Genomic DNA, 23,524 nt, shown 5'->3' with positions numbered 1-23,524 from the left:
GTCATACTTATTATAATTTTGAAAATATAGAATCATTTTAATTTGCAAATTAAACTAATGCGTAATAACTAATAACTAAAGTAATGACAGTAATAAATTAACATTCCACGCGTACCCCTTACAACTGTGCACGACGACATCAATGATGTCGTGTACTCGTGTATAGAGGAATTACCGACGAGGTTATACCCGGATATCAAATACTCAAATGAAAAAGGCGCATCTAAAAGATGGATGCATAAACATGTAAGTTATAACCCGGTTTGACGAACGTGCATTTTAATGAGTCACTGCTGCAAATAATCCTAACTCTGACGTTATTTGATACAGAATTTCAAACAGAATTTTATATGATAGAAATTTATCAAAATTATCAATAAACAATATCTATCATCAATAAATATAAAACAATAACTGTTTTAATTTTATTTTTAATTTTAAGTATACCTGTGCACTTTTTTATAATCTTCAATGGCCGTTGCTGCAGCAAATGTATTTAATAAAAAAATAATATGATAATAATATGTCGAGTTATCGATGGAATGTCATAAAACATAGGTATTTACTGTTGTAAATATTCCTATTTTCCCGCTGTTTTTTACTTACAGTATGTCCTGTCATTTAGAAAAATGTTGATAATTCCTAAATTGTAAATCTTAAATCAAAATTTCTACCAGAAACCACACTATCAAATTTGAACCACATGGTTTTAAAATCATTACATTGCTCGCTCTGCTCAAAATCAAAAATATAGTGAGTACTTTTATTATATTATATTTTAGTATGGTTAACTTTAGGTTAGTATAAAATTTAAATTTTACCTACCATATTATTATTTATTCGAACGAGCCAAATAATATTTAAATTTTTAAATACACTAAATCTATCCAAGCGTACTTATTTTGAATCAAACAAAACAATAATAATAAATTTGGTTTTGTGATTTAATATAAATATACGCCCTATATTACTATGGTTGTGACTTTGTGAGTATATATATGGCAGGACGTGATAATTTATTACGCTTGGTTTATTAATAAATCGATTCAAAATTCAAGCCGGCCGCCTAAGGACGGACAGATTTATGCTGCCAGTTATTGTAGTATAAAATGACGTTAAATTAAATCGTTTTATTTCAAACTGTACACTTTGAATTGGTATTATAATGTTATCATTGTCTGATATTCAACTTGACTAGTAAAAATTAAATTAACATCTAAATATTAAAATGTATTTTTATTTATTTACCATTAATACATAAACTGTTCTAAATAAATATCCAAAATAGTTTTGAAAATAATGTTGATTACTACATAGAGGGTACCATGGGTTTCATAATTTGACTAAAGCTTAACTTATCTCACCTTCACATAGAATTACAATGTAATTTCATTATAAATTTAAAATCACCATTGAAACGTTGAATTTAAAAAATAAATCTATATTCAGAGCTTATAGTAATATAGTAGCACCATATAATAGATTTCTTCCATATAAATTTACCAAATTTGCATGTCATTTTCCCTCATGCTCAAAAAACAACTAGTAAAGTTTAAAAAAGTATCTTTTAAAATAAAATTACTGACTTGCAAATCCAATTTTCAATCAAATTACATCAGAAAAAATATATATCATTGTAAAATTAATTATGCTTCTTTTCGTTAAAACACTAAAACAATATAATAACAATGTAACTATATACAATTCGTGAGTATTATAAATAGTAAAGATATGCTCGATAGAGTAAAAATCAACGAAAAAGTACAAAAATGGTCGGGTGGGTTAAAAATGTATCTTAATTGATTTTTTATATCGAGACGTCAGAAAATGGTTGAACATCATTAATTTATCATCCAGAAGATGTAAGATCACTAAGAACTGTATAATAATAGAAGGCATGATGAAAGGTAAACTACTTTAAACCACCAAGAATAACAATAATAACTACTTAATCGGGTCAATCAAACAAATTGCAGTCAAAAATTAAAGATAACTTAAAAATGGCGAGTATCCGTTTATAGAATGTAAAAGTAAACTGTAAACCAATCAACAGGCAACGAAATTGAAAAAATAAAGATCATTTATAAAATTCGCAGATGTCACATCAGTTGCTAGTTGCTACTTGATACTTTAACTCGTGTAGTATTTTATAGAAATTATCCATGTTTTTTTTACGTTTTTTGGAAAACATTGTAATATAGGTATATTTAGCCATGAATTGTATAAATTATATAGCATATACTATGAAGCATTCTTACAAATGTGCATATTTATATACTGCATAAACATGTTATTATTAAAATTGTTTGACTAATTTATGCAAATAAACAATCCGTTATCACTGTATCAATATTATATCTATAGATAATATATATCAAATGTTATATATAAATGATAAAAATACTACTATTATATTAAAGTCTTAATTCTTGTTAACAAATTCAAAAAATAAATATTATCTTTTAACTATAAAAATATAAGAAAAAATAAAAAATAAATAAATAATAAATATAGGACTTGTTTTGTTTAAATGTATGATAAAATATTTATTTCTGAGAAAAACCATATGAATTTAATACAAGATATCTCGTAAATTGTTCTTATAATCTTATGTACAGCAACCCAAAAATATCAAAAATACTTAGTACAACTTTTTTTATACCTACCTAAATATACAGGTTATTATTTTCATAAAATATTGTAATACTTCCAGTTCGAAGCGCTTTGAATACGGACTAAGAAAGTTGTTCTTTGAACGGCAGTGTAGTGCACGTATGCACTCTCTAATATTATATTATATGGCACGACTGGAAAATTCAATGTTTTAAGTATATTTTCCTATTAATTTAGAGATTAAATTTACTTTTTAAACTTAATATAAATATTTATTGTTACGAACAATATGGTACCCGGGTGGCATAGACGCATATTTTAATTCCAAGCGCGCTACACCGTGAAAAATACCCGAACCCGAGACTTGATGAACTCAAACGTCCTCGTCGTTTCACCGTGCCCAGATTTTACAATAATGATATATTTATATCAACTTATATAAATACAACGCTTTACATACACAAGGAAGTTCTTATAAGTCCCATAACATTTGACGATTATTAATATATTATATATAGGTTTGTTGTATTTGAACCCGAATGCTCTCCTGCATCACAAACAACGCAGAGTCTGGCATTTAGATCTACGGGTTGGGACGAATATTGCACGAATTAAATTATTACGAGTAAATATTAATACCTATGTGGGATATATTATGTACATAACGATGGCGTTTCTTCGTGAGTTATGAGCCAAACGCCTATTAAAGAGGTGCAATATGGAAGTGACGATAGTTTAGAGAAATTTATTAATCATTAAACTATTTTCAAAAATACCGGGAAATTCGATCTGCTGTATAGCAGGTTTTTAGTATATCTTTTCAATGAATAGGCGTAATGGATGCGTTGAATTCAATAAAGCGATTAAGAAATTACTGTTAAATTCTTCAGTTTTTCCCAACTGGAAATTATCACTTTATCTATACATGTGATTTAATTTTTGTGTTAACAATAACTTCACCCTATAACAACAGATTATCTTTAGAAATATAGACTGGGAAGTGGCAGATGGTCTCGACTAAAAATCGCTTTTCATCGCTTAAAATTGTATTATTAATCATTGGATTCTAATTTAACGCATTAATCACAGTTATCAACTTAATGGCGTGGTGTTCTTCGCTCTTGACATTTATTAAACATTTATACTTATACATATTTTGGAATTTATGTTATATTTTTTTGTACATATTATTTAAATTTAAATAGTTTTCATATAGACTTACTTCTCAGTCCTCGTTGTCATATTCATGATTTTTCGTTATGTTTAGATATTTTTTTTATTTTATTGTGTACATAAAATCGAACACAGGAATCAAATCTATAGGTACTCCGTTCACCGAGAAAATGCGTTTACTTCACGCGTACAACTATATATGTACATCAATTGATTCCGATGAATGAAGATTTAGGTGTTTGCATTGGGTTACACACTAGAGGCATGGAATTATTGCGATATTGCATAATATTGTATAATTATCGGCAGAGAACACTTCAGACTTCAGTAATGTATTTATTTAGCCTATACTCTACGCCGGACAACACTTAATGTTTATGGCCGATGACTGAGAAATATAATACAAAACTATATTGTAAATTGTAAAATACTTATAAGGTCAAAAAAAATATTATTTTAAATTAATATTTATATTTTATATACACTTCATTTTTATCAATATTTTTAACGATTTAAAGCGTAGTCTGATTTTATCGTAAGAGGTAAGTATTAAATATTTTATTATAATAATAAACGTCGAAATCAAATATTTAACTGTTTAATTTAAAATTGTATTTTTCTTCTTTTTTCCTTAAATTTCCTTAGTAGTTGAAGCAAAAATTATGTTATTTCATGCCTAATGAAAAAATTAATTATGATAATAATTATCAATTGATAAGTCACTATTAGATTAATTAGGACATAAGCGCCAGGTTTTGTAAATGCCAATGGGGGCCGAATTTACTAATTATTATCCTTAACTTTTGCTCTTCAAAATAACTTAAATATATTATAAATAATTAATTTTTTGATGAATTTAAAAACTATGAACTTTAAAGTTGGAGTTTTTTTAATATATTTTTTAGGAGTGGGACAAATAAGTCCCATTGGTCATTTAAGGAGTATACTTAAAAGTCCCTATGGTCTATTACGGCACTATTATTTTCTTATATCCAATGATAAATTAGTAATAATCAGTTTAAATTTAATTAATTAAAAATATAATGACCATGTAAAATATGAATATAATTTACGTTCCAAATCAACAACAATATAAACTTAAAGAAAATAGTTATAGTATCAAAAACTAAATGGTCAATTTTTGTACATTGTAGACTCAAGTTAGAACATGGAGTGGTAACTATATGTTCAATATTATAAATTTGTAATTCATAAACCTTGGGTAATTAACCCTAGGGCTACTGCTCTTCAAAATTGTAGAATACTTAATTTTGTATCATTAAGTTTTTTTATTAATTACGAATGAATTTACAAAAATGATGTCAATAATACCCCAAAACTATAGAAAAAACAATTAACTTTCCGTGTGAGTGCATGTCGCATGACTATGAGAATATTCGTAAAAACTATACAAAATAAAAATGTCGCAATAGACCAGTGTTTCCCAAAGGGTGTGCCACGACAACTTGAACTTTTTTTTATATTATTACCTGATAACGATATTATTCGATAAGTAGATAATATTTATCCAAAGTGTGCCGTGACTTATAAAAACTAATAATAATGTGCCGCGATGGGAAAAAGTTTGGGGACCACTGCAATAGACCATAGGAACTTCTAAGACCATCGTGATTATTGTCAATAAACACATATTTATACACAATAATGGATTCAATAATACGTTCTATTTCTCGGGATTATAACGAAAATAATAATAACAAACCCAATGCTTATCTATAATGGTTCGCGCTGTGGCTATTTATATAATTATCGATATTTATTTTATAGCCTAAACTATATTTATTTTATTGAGTGATATATTTAACGCCATCTAATGATTTCACAGAAAATTTTCGGGAATATTATTATCGATTAAAAATGATGTGATTTATAAGTCACTAAAGTCAGATAGTACTTAATTTATTTTATCTATGTTTAAATGGATAAAACACACAGAGGACTCAAAAGTCCCGTTGGTCGAAAAAGGGTTTTAATAATAGAAATAATAATAATAATAGTAATAGTAATAATAATATACCATATTACATCAACTATATACCTAATTCAAAAATGAATAACATCTTTTTGTGAATACCGTAAAAAATTAAAAATAGATTCATACTTCATCAAAAATGTATAGTATAATAATCCATAATAATATTACAATGTAATATGTAAGTTTTAAATTCCTGAGAATAATATTTATAAAATATAAAGTATTAACAAAACAATATCGTTATTCTATCGTTTAAATAACAAGTATTTCATCCAAATGAAAATTTTAATGTTTATAAAAATAATTTGCTTTTTATATTCTTTAAAATTTAAATTGTACCTATTGTTTTAGTTTAAACTACTTATATTATATTATTCTTGTATTAAATTTTCAATACTTCAGATAAAAAAATTAAAAGGTTTTATGAATTTCTAATTCCAAAATAGCTTGCACTTTTTTGCGACTTTGATCAATTTCACGTGTGCGAGTATACGAATAAAAATAATATATACTTTGGTTTTTCAATACTTCCCATTAGTATTGGATCATTAATGTGTAAGCCCTTGATTTTGGGTCAAGCAAATGGTATACGTAAACTAACTAAACTCAACTTTAGCTTGGTAGATTAAAATTTTACAAACTACCACAGTTTATAATTAAATTTATTGTATTTAAATTCGTATTTTTCATTCTTCACGTAATTAGAAAAAACTGCGTACTATAATAACATAAAAAGTATCGATTATCCTGCATAATTTAATTTATTTATTAGCATTCCTATGCTTTTGTAAACTTCATAACGATATTAGGTTTGATTGCTCATCTAAACTTTAATTAAACTTATAAATTATAAATAATTAAATATTGGTTTAATATTTTAATTTTATACACATCAAATCATTAGTAAAATATTTTGCTTTGAAAAATTAAATTAAAAACGTAGTTATAACATTAATAACAATTCATAAAAAAAGGGAAGTTTAAGAACAGCTATCTGCTATAGTGCTAACAGTTAGATCGCCCAGTAGATAACATCGCTGTCCACTGAGTAGGTTACGGTAGTGGATGTATTAAATTTTAATTCAATAATAAAATTAATCATTGCATACGAAAAACGTTTTTGAAAGGTCTGAGACTTTTAGTAACAAGGTGGATTGAATTAATTTTTGCAAAAATATCGTATTTATTATGTTATTAATATTATTATAATAGTATATATATAAATTATATATACACAATATTATTTGTTCTAACTTTTCAGATGCTAACTTACCGTAAAACAATAGGGATAAGTTTTTAATTATAATATAATTGGACAATAACTTTTAATATAAATAGTTTTAAAATTGTTATTGTTTTGAATATAGAATATAATAATTTAATCTGCTACAAAAACATCATCTTTGTAGAATATTTCATGTTCTACGATGTATATTTTGTTAATTACAAAAAAAAAACTAAAATCATTACATAATAAATCGTTATTTTACGCAATAATGAATATCCAATTTCATCAACACACAAACTTTAGTCTTTAAATGTTCATCAAAAATACTTTTAGAATTTATTACACTTAACTTTTTTATAATTCTTGCAATCAAAACTTATATTATAGAACTTTGTTTTAAATACTCAAACCTAATTATTATAAATTTCAATTAAAAAAAAATAATTACATTTTTTAGTTTAATATAAATATAGGTGCTTTATGTCTTACACTTTATCAGAATTTATTTGGTATTGTTATTTTTTACTCTGTAAGACTAAACAAACATCCAATTTTTAATTTCAGCTAACCTTTATTTTCATTTTTAATTATTTTTAAACAGAAAATCAATTATTAGGTGTTATATTTTCCAAATATTTATAGTCGTTTCTACTAATAATAGCTATTAAGTTTGTCAATTAAAATTTAAAATAATTTCCAGAAATTTCTTGTTCAACAATATAGAATTCCAGATTATAAAATAATAAAGTTAGGGAAATCTATTAATAATGTTTGACATAATATTAATTGAAAGTTATTGCAATAGTTTGATATCAATATCTATACATTTTATTCACATTTAGTTGTTAGGTTTTTGGGAATGCTTATTCTCAATTGCTTCTTTCTTATGAATTACATAATAAACTTATTCATATATAATTATTATATTATATTAATAAAATGCCATCGTCATCGTTTTCGTTTAAACGATTGCAAGTAATACTGTAAAAATAATATAATAATAATATGTAATCAATCTTTTTAAGGTAAATAAAATTTGAATAATTTTAGGTTTTACTACTTTTTTATTTGAATTAATTTACTAGACAAAACAAATTATACCTATTTAAATTAATAAAAACGTTCAAAACTTTCAAAACTTTCTTTACCCACTGAAGTCGAGCTAAATAATTTTGATTGACCCAAAGTCATTTCGACTGATGGAACGACAATATGATCTTTATCTCCAGATCTTCTTCGTTATCACAAATTGCAAATCCACCATCTCGAACCTAGGGCCGCTTGTATTTTGACGATGCTCTTGAAATTAGGAATAATTTTATTTTCTTCGCCATGTTGCCAAGTCTCAGTAAATACAACAATTTAAACATAATAATATTATAAATATATAATATATATCTATTATTAACTCTATTTTTCTAGAAAATAATAATAATAATAATAATTTTGTTTTTATGGTAACAACATAGACATAATATAGGTTTAGATCTCTATTTTCTCCCGGTCCGCGATTGTATTTTCGTCAGATGTGGTTGTCATCATAATATCGGGAGCAGAAGAATACAACCGTCAACCGTTTCGTCGGCGATCCCGATAAATCACGAAGTTCTGAAACTTTTGCCGCAGAGCTTGATGCCGACATAGCCTAATTATCGTTGATTATATTATTCTGCATAATATTGTAATATACATACTCGTAAATATATTATATACGTTATAAATTATAAATTCGTAATGTTTTTAAACTTTAAGTTTAAGAATTATAAAACGTAATTTTTGTAATAGGTGCCCTAGTGCCTACTATTGAAGGCTGAATTAAAAAATGTTATATTTTTATAACGCTACAGTATTATACTTATTTCAAACTATGTAGCTGACAAAATAGCAACGATAATAAATTTTTATAGTTTTTGTAATGGAAATACATTTTTTTCAACGATTTGAACGATTTTTAATTTAATCTTGTGTAAATACACAAAGGGCAATGCACCCGATTTAGACATTCATTCAAGGCTTATGTCCCTTGTGATTGCATCTCTATCAAAATTATTAAACGTAATCTTACGTACTCTTATTTATATTTAATTAACTTTATTACAGAGCCTAAATTTAAAATTTCAGCTCATAAACCTGTTTGGTGTCTAGTTCACGTCAATCTCATTATTACTTTCCTTAAGTCAATAATTAAATAATAAACTTTTGAAGAAATTAATAAAAAATGATTTAAAATTCCTAAGGGGGTAAAAATACCTAATACCCAGGTACCTAAGAATCAAATATCTCATAATCAAAATATGCCGGAGACCAAACGTCCTATCTTATTATAATTGCCGAGGACAATTAGTCATTTTTTGACAGGGACAAAACAATCGTTAAACCGATTTGTGACACTACTTAATAAACAATAGATACTCACTAAAAAAATATTCTATATTTTCCGTTTTTAAAAAAATAAATGGATCATTTATATGATTCGGGTTTTTATCCTTCATTTTAAAATTCAAGTATCTTTGGTCAGGAGATTAGATACCTACTCAAAATCTTAAGTTCAACCAATAATCTAATAAAATATCGTTGTTTATTATCAAGTATTAATATATTAAAGTAATAACGGGTAAAGTAACTATGTGACAAGATGAGTATAGTGTATTATTATTGGTTTCGTTATATTTAAATGTAATAAACATGTTTTAGGTATAGTCATGTTCTGGGCCAGATGAAGGTGTATTCAAATAAATAAAATAATACAGTTTAGTATTTTATTCAGTTCAGGAACACTTCTGAAAGTCGATCGAATAAGACGAGCAAATTCAACTCAAACATCAATAAAATCCTTTGATCACGACCACGAGACCTACTGGACTTATCCATGGGCGCCCATAAGTAAAATTTTAGGGGGGGTCAAAATAAAAAATTCTCAAATGTAAAAATAATAATTATATTATGGTACTATTTATTGAGTTACAAGTTTTTAATATTTTTTGTCCAGGGGGGGGCAAGTGCCCTATCTTGCCCCTCCCAATGGGCGCCCATGGACTAAGGACTTATCTATTCGATCGCGAAAACATTTTTAACCGCAAAGCTCACCGTTTACACTTTACACACCAGTCGCTCACTGTCCAGAGCTCGACCGTGCTCGGCGCGCACGGCTCATGTGAAATCGTATAAACTCAAGCAGGCTATAAGTTATAACCATGAACATTAGAGTACTCTAATGTTTATGGTTATAACATAGCTCTAAATACATGAGTATTCGTTTGTTTTTTGGTATAAATAAATCGTCCGACTGTCAGCCCAGTTGCCTATCTTTTTTTCTTCCAAGTACTTTCGAGAAAAGTAACTCGATCCCGCCATTCCCAATCCCAAGGATGTTAAAAATACTTTACGCGCTAAAAGTGTATATTTGTACACACAACAATAACGCGTTTATCAGCTGCTGCTGTACATGGTTCAATACTGTACTCCATGAAAATTGATTAAACTTATCTTGTTATGAACCCCACCGCACGTCGTCTTGTAATAATTCTATCGATAATACTGTACCTATGTCTATATACAACATTTTTTTTTTAATTTCTTGTGTTATTCAAATATTCCTTTGCGTTAGACGTTCGACTATTAATTTTGTTTCTACGTACGATCTGTGTATTAACATGAGTTAAAATATTCATAACTCATTAATTGTATTATTCCGGCCTCGAATATGATTCGAGAGTTTTAATAATAGTTGTTTCTCCTTCAACTAAACACCCTTAAGGTGGGTTGTTTTTTCTTTTCGAACTACTTAACGTTTTGTTTGGTGAAATAGGTTTATGCATTGCGGACAATTGGTTTTCATTGGCTGAACGTGTTATTAATGTTATTGTGTTTGTGCAACAGGCGTCAAAATGATTGAATATTCAGATCCAGAATTCGAAAAGAAGCTTATGCTCTTAAAAGACACTCAGGACGCAATTCAATCGTTGTCTACATGGTGTCTTAAACGACATGAATATTACAAAAGCATAATCTCTATCTGGTTAAAGGCTATTAGGAAAGTGAAGATCGAGAAACGTTTGACTTTGTTTTACTTAGCCAATGATGTCATACAATACAGTAAGAAAAAGAATTACAAGTTTATTGATGGATGGGCAACTGCTATTCAAAAAGCCATACCCTATGTTAGGTGAGTTATGCCAGTTATTTAATTTTTATATTAATAACAATACATTATAATGCTATTAACGCTAAAATTAATCAGAAAAAATTAGGTACCTATTATCCATTTATGAGATATGACTTACTAATTTTTTCTAGTTAACAATATTAAAATACTTACCTTGAGTGAGTTGTATTGCTGTATAAAGAATTATACATGTCAGTGTATTTTTTGTTAGTATTTAAGAACTTACATACCGGTATATTTGTATTCGTGTAGGAACTTACCTCTTTTACCCCTCCTAACCCCTTTTAATAAATGTATTTTATTGTAAATGTATACTTAAAGTATCTAAATGTCCCTTTTAAAATACAGATATATTTTTAATGTTTATATATTTCATATTTGATTTTCACTATTTTTTAGAGATGAAAAAATACAATCTAAAATTTTAAGAATTATTAAAATTTGGGAAGAAAGAGGTGTATATGATGATAGTTATTTAGCTGATTTAACTGGTTTATTAACTACACCAATTCAGAAGTTAAAATTAGCTGATCCTGTACAAGAATTTCAAGTGAGTACTTATTTTAAGTATTCTAATATAGGTTATAATTTAACAAATTTAACACATCAGTGTTCACACATTAGTTAAATTAAAAAAATACAAATTATACATATTTAGCTCATTTACAATATTACTATTCATTCATATATTTAATTGTTACTTACTTGTGTACATGAAATATTTTATAATATTTTAATGAGTATCGTCACTTAATTTTTGAACTTTTAAATTGCTTACAATTGCCAATTTTCACTCTAAATTTATATTAAATAATTTTTTGTTGAAATAGAAACCTATTTCATTTTTAGTATATTGCACTTGTATATGGTTTAAGTTGCACAGCTATACTGTACATCTTTTAGTGCATAACCCATATCAACTTTTTACAGTATATTATTAAGTTATTAATTATTATTTATTACTTAAATATTTTAAAATAAGATTTGGAATTATTTTAATTATTTAAATGTATTTATATTATTATATAATAGTGTTTAATATGTGCTATGGTTTTAGATACATGCATTAGCAGTTAAAATACGTTCTTGTGTTAAACTGGAGCAGATTACAGACTTGAAGATGAAACATTTAAGAGAAGCTAATCTACCTCTTACAAATAATGAAGCTATACAGAACATGTTAAAAGGTAAAATTATTGTACTGTGATATATTTATGTGACTTGGTGCATAGACCTAAGATGATTTTTAGTCAAATAATTTGACAAATTAGCTATTTTTGTTATTTTCTTTAGAGTTTTATAATTTATATACATAAATTTAAGGAATAGTAATATTTAATTTAAAAAAAAAAATGTATATTATTTATATTTGTTTTGAGATTGGTTCTCTTGTACTATTTTTCAAGTTTAAAATATTATAATTATAGTATTATTTCATTATTAAAAAGTTTATATAATTATTTTTAGTCTTGTCCTGTTTTATTTAGAAAATATATAATATAAATATTCATTTTACAGAATTTTACATATTGTTTTTTTTTTTTTAGATCGAACACGGAGTCACGAGTTCCTTAATGAATTAAGTGATGGTATGACAAAAATTGAAAGTTACATTAAATGCCTTAAACGAGAAACTATTGATCGTGCTCAACTAATAGATGCTTTAGAAGTTGCTACATCTTATTATGATGAACAAAATGGCGAAGTTAAAACTGTTGCTCAAGTAAAAGCAATATTTGTTTAATGGTGTAACAGGAAATTAATTTAAAAAAATAATTTCAGGCATATTTCAACTATACTAAAAGAGTAAAACTTCTAAAGAGTAAATTGGAATCTATAGTTGGTTCTATGCCAACAGATAGTCCAATGCCTTCACCTGATATTAATGCACCATCCCCTTCATCTTCTTCAGTTTCTATTGAAGACTTAAATGTACATAATATTAATTATGACACTGCATTAAACTCTGATAAATACATGATGAATTCTTCAGTAGAAAATAGCATCAATGATGCTGATATTTATGTGCCCACAGTTGTCAATAATATTAAGTCATATGTTGCTCATGACAAGTACACTAGTGTTCAAGGTATGTTAAATTACATTTTTAGACTCAGTCGATGTTCTTTAACAATAAAACAATTTAATTATTGTATAGAATCGTATGATCCAGCTTCTGTGAATTTTCCATCAATAGAAAATCAAGATCAACAACCATTAACAAGCCAATTTCCATATGATGCTCCATCACCACCACCAGATGAGACTTTTGCATATTCAGCATTTCCTAATCAAACAAATGTATCATATACTAATGATGTATGTATATATTTCATGTATTGCATTATAATATTTGAAATTTTTTTTTTTTTTTTGTTAACAGATGAGTAACCTTGATAAAAGTTCTACATATTCTTCTAACAGTTATGAAGCTTATGTACCTACTCCAATGTCATCTAGTCAACAATTTATAACTTCTGAATTTTCTAATAATATGGTACCTCCAACTAATTCATCATCACTTATTAATGAAAATACTATACCAGTATCTCATGTTCCTCAAACAGGTATTTTAATATATCATATTAGTTTTTATTCAATACTTATTTTTAATATATCATTTTTAGATTGGGATGTAACTGTACATAATGATTGGTCAACAAATGACACACCAGCATCACCACCTTTTCATGAAAAAATCTCCTATCAAGACACTCCAAATATCAGTAAATCTGATGTAGATCCAGAAATTGAACATTGTGTTTTAGCATCAAAAATAATAGACAGAGATGAACGGATTCCTCAAGAAATTATAACTAAAACATCTGATATTGACCATAGAAATTTAATAAGTTTGACACATTCTCCGTGTATGAATTCATCAGCTGTATCTGTTGATGTTGATTACCGAGCATTTCCTGGTATTCCTATGCCACCGTCACCACCAAGTTTGCTTATGGAAGCAGTTAATAAACCACCAAAAGATAATGTTGAAAGTGTTGATATGGATTTGAGTGATGACGATGAGAAGCCTAAATCAAATCATGATCAAAAACATCCTGTACTTTTACCTCCACCTCTTCCACCACCAATGCCTTTTGACTTTGACCAACAAAGTGTACCAGATGCTACAAACCAATGGGAACAACCGCCCCAAATGTGGAGTCCCCCTTTTAATGATAGACAGTGGAATGTAGAACAATCAGAACAATGGAAACATCCTAATCAGTGGGAGCAAGAACAAAGTGATTCAAACTTTGTTCACAACCAACCTCAACTTCAGTGGCCTCAACATGTCCAGAGAAGCCAATCCCCAGGAGATTTTAGGCCAAATTGGAAGAGAGGAATTAATAATTGGCCAAGAGGCCCTAGAAATTTCATACCACCTCCTAGACCAGTTAGACCTATGGGTAGATGGAATCCAGGACCACGTTTTGGACCGAGGAATCAACCTTGGTAAGTGAACTGTTTTAAGTTAGACTGAAATGAAAAAATGTATATTTTTTTAATTTAATAACACTAAGAATTGCTGTTGTTAACATCAAGGAACTACTCTTTAAGTTGCTTGAACATTTTTGTTTCATTGTTATGTATTTGTATACTAATAATTTAAGTTGATTATTATTTACAAAAATGTAATGTTTATCAATTACATTAAAAAAGGAATTTTATATATATATATTTGTTATTGTTTTGATAATTGTATCATACCTGTTAGCACTTAAATTGACCATGAATCTCGTATTTTTTATTGTTTTATTTTTTAATTAGTCAAAATAATTTAACAATGCATATTAGTTAAAAATCAAAATTAATGCATTGTTTTGTTTAACCAAAGTTATAATATGGTATTAAGTGCAATAAGTGCGATATATTCTTATAGATACAAAAATGTATATTTATTAATGATTAATATTGTCCAACTATTCTGAAACATATTCTGTTAAACATTTAATGTTAAAATAAATTACATTTTTAAATTAAGAAATAAAAATAAAATGTAAGTGTACATTGAAGTATATGGTTTGTCAAGTGTTATCAATTAGATCTAATAATGTGATCTGCTTAATATAATATTTCTTAATGTGTTTTTAATAAAATAAAATACTCATCAATGTGTTATTGTTAAATTTCATACTTGAAAAGAATCAACATTTGTAATTAAATATTAGTTGGGTGGTTTTTTTTTTATCTCTGAAGAATAGAATTGAAAATCAGAAATCAGAGTTTTAAACGAGTTGAATGTTTCAATATCAACTGTATTCTGTAGTTTACCACCTGGCACCTTAGTATGGTATATTTTATGGTTATTTTAAATCTTATAAGAATTATTTAATAGTGTATTTTAATTAAAAAATGTATAATAATTGATTTTAAAATTAAAAGTACCTAAATAAAAATAAGTGAGATTTATTAAATATTTTTAATGAAAATACAATTAATAAGAATCTAATTTAAAAAAATAATATTTATTAATATAAGTAGTTAAAAAATTATAACAATATATTTTACTATTATTTGATAATAAATAATTTAATATATATTATCAAAATAGTTTAATAAATAATAACTAAAAGGCTTTTTTTTTTTTTTAAAGCTTAATGATGCCCTGAAAAAGGGTTACAAATAATAAAACATTTCTAATCTCTTGCAAAATAAAGCAGTAACCATTTTTCTAACTTAATAGAATACACTGATAAGTTATATATGCATACTAAATTTTAGTAAATTTGTTTATTTTTTTTCAATGATTATTGATTAAATTATGAAACTACTTTAACCATAATTACTTAAAACATAGAAAACGTATTCTACTATTTGTTTTCATATATCATTTATTTCTTATTCAATACTCATCAACAGTCTCTTATATTCTGTATTTTAAAGCCATAAATATTATGTTTAATTTTGATTATAATATCCTTATTGAATTGTATTATTATGACATTAATGTAACTATATGCCATTCTTATTTTGAGTTATAAAAAAAGTTTAATGTCTTTTTAGTTTAATTAATGTATATTAATTATAAATATTATATTGTTAAGGTTTTCATTTTATTTTATTTAGCAATGCAATATATATATATATATTAATATATATTGTGTAAAATTAATTTTTATGTTTAATAAATGACCAACTGTAGGATCACTATATTATATTAATAGATACACTATTTACGTATTTTTTTAGTGTTTTAATTTTGTATGTATGATCATAGTGCTTTGTCTCATAATTTTTGTTAATATGAAATACTCATTAGGTAGCTGGACATCTACAATTTTGTCAAAAACGTGGGACTATGATTTTGACAAAGAATAAGTAATTGAAAGTGAGATCACTCATTTATAATACATATAAATGTTTAGTTAATCTTTCACATTTTTTAATTACAGTGTACTCTCGATTATTTGCAGAATATGGTGGCTTGGTATCCATGAATAAACAAATTCCGTATATTATAATCTGTAAAATAAAAATTCAAACAAAAATGTTATTTTAAATAGTATTTTAGGAAGATTGAATTGGAGCATGTTTTATATTTATTCAAACATTCATATTATATTAAGAAAATATTTTAAATTTTATAATTTTTGTATACATAATATGTATGTAGATGATTCCACTGTAGACTACGGATAATCGAGAGTATACTGTTTTAAATGTGATATGATACATATATAGTATTATAATATGTTCAAGCGCAATTTGGTAGAAGGGCTCAGCCAATGAAATATTTTGGGTATAATTTAACTTCCTTCATTAATTATGTATACTTGATAAATGAATATATATTTTTATATATTTTATTATTTTAGTGTGAAGTACAATACGTTTTAAATTAACTTAAAAATCTCAGATTATTAATAAAAATAAATAATGTTTTATGAACAAAATAAACCCTTGGAGGAAAGTTCTCAAATTGCGTCCTTTTAAATATAATGTATCAATACATATACTTCAAAATATTGTTAATGATTTGTATTTCATAATATGCAGTATATGATTATCCTACAGATATTGTATTTATCTTATGTTTATAAAGTTAATTTTGTTTTAAAATTATGAAAGTTGTAAAGAAATAATTTCCAAGTGTAAGTTGAATATCATTCAAGCGAGATACTTTATACATTTTAAAATAACATTTCAAAGAAATAATTGAATTCAGTAAATACTGCCTACTTAAATTATAGTCGACCTATATAACGATTATAACATAATCACTACCTTTGTCCTTTGTAAATTGTATCATTGTTATCTTGTGCTATCTCTTGTCTTAAAAATATAGTAGGTTTAAATTCAGCAGAACCACTGTTGTGTTATTAGCTTTAATGTTAGAATGAACATAACATTTTTATTGTATTTATGCATTGGATTTTTTATGATATTTTAATTTTAATTTTTAATTTTAAGATTAAATAATCATAATAATTGCAATTTTAAGAATAGTTTATTATTATAATTAAAATGTATTATGTAATATTATGTTTAATGTTGTTAAAATGTAATCGTAGAAAATAATTTATAAAACAACTCATTATTTTAATTAAAACCAATGAAATGTAAATAAAATAATTGACATAATATGTCATTTTATAAAAAAAAACTGCCCATTAGTATTATAAATAATATTTAAATTTAAATTTTATAAATAAAAAGACTAAATAGTGTTAATAAATATTAAAAATTTAATTATTGGTTAGGTAATAGGTTAACGATTAACCTAGTAGTTTTCAACAGGGGTGTCATGTCACCTAAGAGTGTCATGAACCAAGCTTAAGGGTGACACAAAAAATCAACGAGAAAAGGAAAACAAATTTACATTAAATACATTTTTGCGCAAAAAATCATATTATTATATTCATATTAATATCGACGTTTTAAACGTTTTTTGTGTACTGTACTTTTTTTTTTTTTAACAATAGAATAATTTTTAAATATAAAGCCAAGATTGTTTATTACATGTGTATTTTGATGTTAGGGTGACGCAGTGTTTGATTATAGTGGTTAAGAGGACGCTATACCCGCATTTTGTGTTGTCTCTGTCTTATACACACATAACATAGTTAAAAACTGTTTTGCGCGGGACAACTTTACTCCTTCGATATTTATATAAAAATTACCAAAATTTCAAATCGCATTGAGAAGAACTTTACCTGTGTTGTAGCGTTTCAATTTTTTTGATAATGGTAACCAATAATTTTTAATAATTAAATGAAAAAAACCGAAAGTTTTCAAACCGATAACTTTAATTGTATTCGTGTTATCAAAAAAATTAAAACGCTATGACACTGGTAAAGTTCTTCCCAATAGGATTTATAATTTTGGTTATTTTGATCAAAATATCAAGGAGGTAAAGTTGTCCCGCGCAAAACAGTTTTTAACTATGTTATGCGTGTATAAGACAGAGACAACACATGCGGGTTAGCGTCCTCTTAAAGGTGACTTGAACCAAAAAAGGTTGAGAACTACTGGGTTAAAAAAAAAACCAAAAACACAGAGACAACATTGTTAAAAAAAATAGTTTTGATTATTAATTTACTATGACATGTAGATAACATTTTTTTACTATAAAAAGAATAAATAATAATATAATTTTAAAAATGTAACTGCAGTATACTCTCAATTATCCGCGGAATAGGGTGGCAGGTCATCCACAGATAATCCATGAATAATGATTTTTTTTCATTAAACTTATCAAAAATTACCAAAAAGTATTAATATTAAATAAGCTTATTGTATTAAACGTCGTTATCAAGTAATCGGCTATCACAACCCAATTAAACCGATAATAATGTATAATGTAAAGATATATATATTTTTCGTTTGTATACATATATGTATGTAGACGATCCGCGGAAGACAACGGATAATCGAGAGTACACTGTAGTTAAAAAAACATTGACATAACACATTTATACAAATTTCAAATGATAATCATAAGGTTTATATTATATGTTAGTTAAACCATCAATTTAAGATATATTAATAGACTAAAATATGTATGTATTGTGTTTTTGTGTGTACCTAAAATATTATACAGACTTGGTTTAAACTTGCTTATTTTTGTTCACCTAAAACTACTTAAGTACTTATTTTCCATTCAAAATACAATTTGAGTTCATTGAAATGCAGTGATGTATTTATAGGAGTGGATGATGCGGACGGACTATCTACTGATTTGAGCCCTTGTCCTTTCTTAAATATTTATATTTGTTTTAACAGTACCTATATATACTGACAGAAATGTATTGTATTCATTTATGTTTCGTTTATGGTCACTGATGTGTGCCATATAGTGTTCTTTTAAAAAACTTGTTTTAACTAACACTTTGTATTTGTCAATATTTTTAATAGTTGTATAATACTGATAACCATTCAATTTAAATTTTATTTAATTACATTGAGTCGAAGATAAAATCTTTCTAATTTCTACAGAATATCTTAAGTAATCTTACAAGTTGGTTACAGTTGCATATTATTATGAACATAATTTTTATTGATTTTTGGAAATAAATTAATTTATTAAAATTAAAAAATTATTTTTTATGTAAGCATAGAACCTCTCCCCATTCCATATTAAACTCTGTGTGGAATGTGTAGATATTTCAAGTGTTATGTCTTATATGTCTCTTAGATGAAAATGACAAGCTAATACATCACTGCAAATTAAATTTCATTTTTTTCTAATAAAGATATTGCATCTATATTATATTATTAGGTAATTACATATTATATAAAGAGTAATTCTTTTGTTGAATAACACTCTTTAGTATGAAATCTAATAATGTTTTTGAAAAATATTTTTCTTACTTAGGTAATTTCCAAAACAGTATATTTTTTAATAATTAAAATTTTTTCAGTTTACTACTATTTAATTATTAGGTACATAAATTTTTGATTCCATATTCCAAAGCAGAATATTTTTATAGTATTTCAGTATATTAAAATTAAAATTCGAGTGAGTAGTTTATGATTAAAATTTTAAATATTCAAAGTTTTGGTGCAGATTAGTATAGAGATATCCCAAAAGACGTTGGTCTACTACTTTAATCTTATAAATTTCAAATACTTATAACTCATAAATTACTGATTTGTATTTTGATTTTTGTGTATCAAAATACTCCCAAAAATACTTAACAATTAAATTAAAAATGTACGTATGTTTTCATTCAAAAAAATAAAAAACATAAATAATTATAATAATAAAAGTATTTTATTTTTAACGTAGTGTAAAAAAATATTTTCAAATCCATAAATACATTTTGAAATAATAGTTAATAGTTGAATAAAAGAATAACTTAGTATATTTTATAGATTTTAGGTTTTTTAAGTTATATTATAAAAGAGAATAATAATATAATACATAAAATTTTAATATAGTATTAATACATAATAATACCTTATAATTTTACCTAAAAAAATATAGGTATTTTATTTTAAATAACAATGTATGTAATTGATTGTTAAACTTGGTAATTTTAATAAGAAGGTATATTATTGCCACAGTCTACCTTATAGTATAATGGTACTTATGTTTTTATAACTGCATAATATAATTTATTTGTTCATGCATTCTTTTCTCAATTTATTGACTCATTTTTAAAATAATAATATGAAGTAGGTATTATGTATATAGTAGGGTTATTATAATATTATTTTAAATTGACCTAAAGGTTGTATACTCTGAAAATATTTTTAGTTTTTGTGTTATTTTTAACAATATATTATACATACCCTACTAAATTATTTACATTATGTATTAAAACATTTATCTTCACTCTCAATTTTTTAAATTTTATACACTCATTTATAAAACTCTATTTAGTTCATATTATTTAATAATTATTGTGTAATTAAAATAAAAAACACACTGTCATGAGTAATAATAAGTTATAGGTACATAGTTATAGTTATACATTCATAGTAACTAGAATAATATTAGTCAGTAATTACAATAGTCATATTTAATAATTATTATAAGTTTTGATGTATATGTAACTATTTATTTATCATTTTTGTTTTACGTCATTGCATTATTACTTTTAATAAAATGTTGATATTATAAATGCAAATAATATTTAAATTATAAAAACAATCCTAAACTAATTTATAACAATATTTTATGTTTTGTTTTCAGATTATAAAACCATTAAAAACATTCAAAGTACAAATTTGAAAATCAGTTATTTGTCTTAAAATAACATCCTATTCATTTGTAAGTAATTTATAACTACAACTACATTCATACATGTTACAATTAAATAATAACTACTTATCTAGATTTCATATTAATAAAAGTGATTGATAGATATATTATAACTTATTATGCAATTATTTTATTTATCTACATTAAATTACATTCAAAGATTATAAAACTTATACAGCTATACCTATATTTTTATTTTGGAACTTATTTGCTCAAGAATAGTATAGAATTTAGTAAATACCTCATTATTTATTAATTATTATTTCTTCCCTTCTCCCAATTATTGAATTATGTACCTAAGCAATAAATTTTTTTCAAAATTGTAGTTGTTTAATTTTTGAATATTACTTCTTCTTATTATTTAAACAATGATAAAAAAATGTTTGAAGAAATACTTTTTTTAATTTACTTTTTACCTTAAAAATATATAATACCTGCTATGACGCATGATAAAATATCAATAAAACTATAGAGCACTAAGTATAAAGGTAGGTATTATATTATATTATTATTTTGTATTATATAGTTCTTATACTTTACTTATAAGTTATAACTATATGTCTTTATTTATGACTTTTGAATTAATGAATGAAGTCGATAAATACCTGCCTACTCAAATAAAAATGCATGTTTTAAATTGAGTTCTATATTATATCAATTAAGTTCATACGTAAATTATATATTTTAGTTGTATAGATACATTTTCGTATACATAGATTATAGACATATATTACGTAAGTACCTTTTTTAATAGTCAATACTCAGAAAGTAGGTAGTCGTATTTAATTTTAATATTTTATTTCATGTTTTTGATAAAAAAAATTTCCCAGCACAAATTACGTGCATGATATACAAAATAATCTCATAAGTCATAATATTATCATGTAACACAATATGTTATAGATATTCGTTATTCAGTGACCTAAATTCTACAATCATAATAATATTTTAAATGAGGTCGTCAAGTCTATCTAATATTATGTCGAATGTTCAAATAAGACAACTGCAAACTTTTATTGTATGTACGCTTTTAATTTTACTCTTTATGTAATTATATCATGAAATCATTCAGTCAGATGCATAATTTTAGTTTTATTTAAAACAATTTTGAGCAAAAAATAAAACGAAAATACGATTATATCTAATAATTCATTATATTCGATACAAAATTGGTATTAAATGTGATTAAAAATATAATATATATAAAACAATATTTAAAACCAGGGAAGTTCACTTTGCTAAATAGTATAGGTTAGAATGTACCTTGACATTGAATACTACCTAGGTCATTGTGATGGACATGTTAAATTTGATTTCAATATCATTGTATGTATATGAAAAATAATTCTGAATAGTTACTCTTTTTTCAGCATATAATTCTTAGGGTATTAATATTATTTAAGTTTAATTTATTATTAGTAGGACGGTATGGATTAGTGTGCTGGCATAATTTTTACCTAACATCGAATTTATAATAATATTTAGATACTTATTAAATTAAATTATATTTTGTTATTGTTATTAACTCATAAATCAATAATTTGTACCGTTGTAGAATGGTGTGAGTATAGAATCGTGGCAGAGGGGTATACAAAGAGGGGTGCGAAGGTTAGATATACTAGATATCTATTTTAAATAAGTTATTTACGAAATGAAAAAAAAAATAAAGAAACTATCAAACAAACGGTGTTTAATTTGAAAATAACATAAAAAATGTATTTTATTTATTTTCGTTTATAAGCCATAAAAATATGAACCTCCTTAATCGGATACTAAATGTTGTAATAGCGGAATATATTAATATATTTTGCGCAACCTAACAAAAGTAACCAAAAATTATGATTTCAAATCATTTAAATTTTAAATGCCATTTACCTATGTGTAGGTATAGCATTATTAGCTATGTATTAACCATTAATATTACGTACCTAATTAAACGCCTTTTCTCGCTATATTTTATTTAAAATTTAAATATATTTATACTCACAAATTACAACTCATTAACTAAGTACCTACTCGTCCAAAGTTCAATTTTTATTTGTTGAAGTACTTACTCAAAAAAATGTTTTGTTTTAAAATAAGTAATTAATATAATTAGATAATGTTATTTAAAATATATATATAATTATTATAATATGA

General features: G+C 25.2%; 1 protein-coding gene across 2 annotated transcripts; it reads left to right on the top strand.

Moving 5' to 3' along the window:
• Positions 1–10,542: 10,542 nt before the first annotated feature.
• Positions 10,543–21,630, top strand: LOC114124747 (regulation of nuclear pre-mRNA domain-containing protein 2). 2 transcript variants are annotated; one of them, XM_027988101.2, is made up of 10 exons: positions 10,543–10,767; positions 10,890–11,175; positions 11,575–11,725; positions 12,233–12,362; positions 12,723–12,898; positions 12,958–13,264; positions 13,334–13,494; positions 13,559–13,742; positions 13,803–14,631; positions 21,317–21,630. In XM_027988101.2, coding segments are annotated over exons 2-10 (2,217 nt in total). In that variant the 5' UTR covers positions 10,543–10,767; positions 10,890–10,897; the 3' UTR covers positions 21,318–21,630. The 2 variants fall into 2 exon arrangements, with proteins under 2 accessions (XP_027843902.1, XP_027843901.1); XM_027988100.2 differs by lacking the exon at positions 21,317–21,630 and having other exon boundaries at positions 10,544–10,767; positions 13,803–14,852.
• Positions 21,631–23,524: the final 1,894 nt, after the last annotated feature.

Source organism: Aphis gossypii, chromosome 3 (assembly GCF_020184175.1).
Source record: "Aphis gossypii isolate Hap1 chromosome 3, ASM2018417v2, whole genome shotgun sequence".
NCBI lineage: Eukaryota > Metazoa > Arthropoda > Insecta > Hemiptera > Aphididae > Aphis > Aphis gossypii.
Note: the sequence above shows the minus strand (reverse complement) of the source record. Positions and strands in the feature narration are given on the sequence as shown.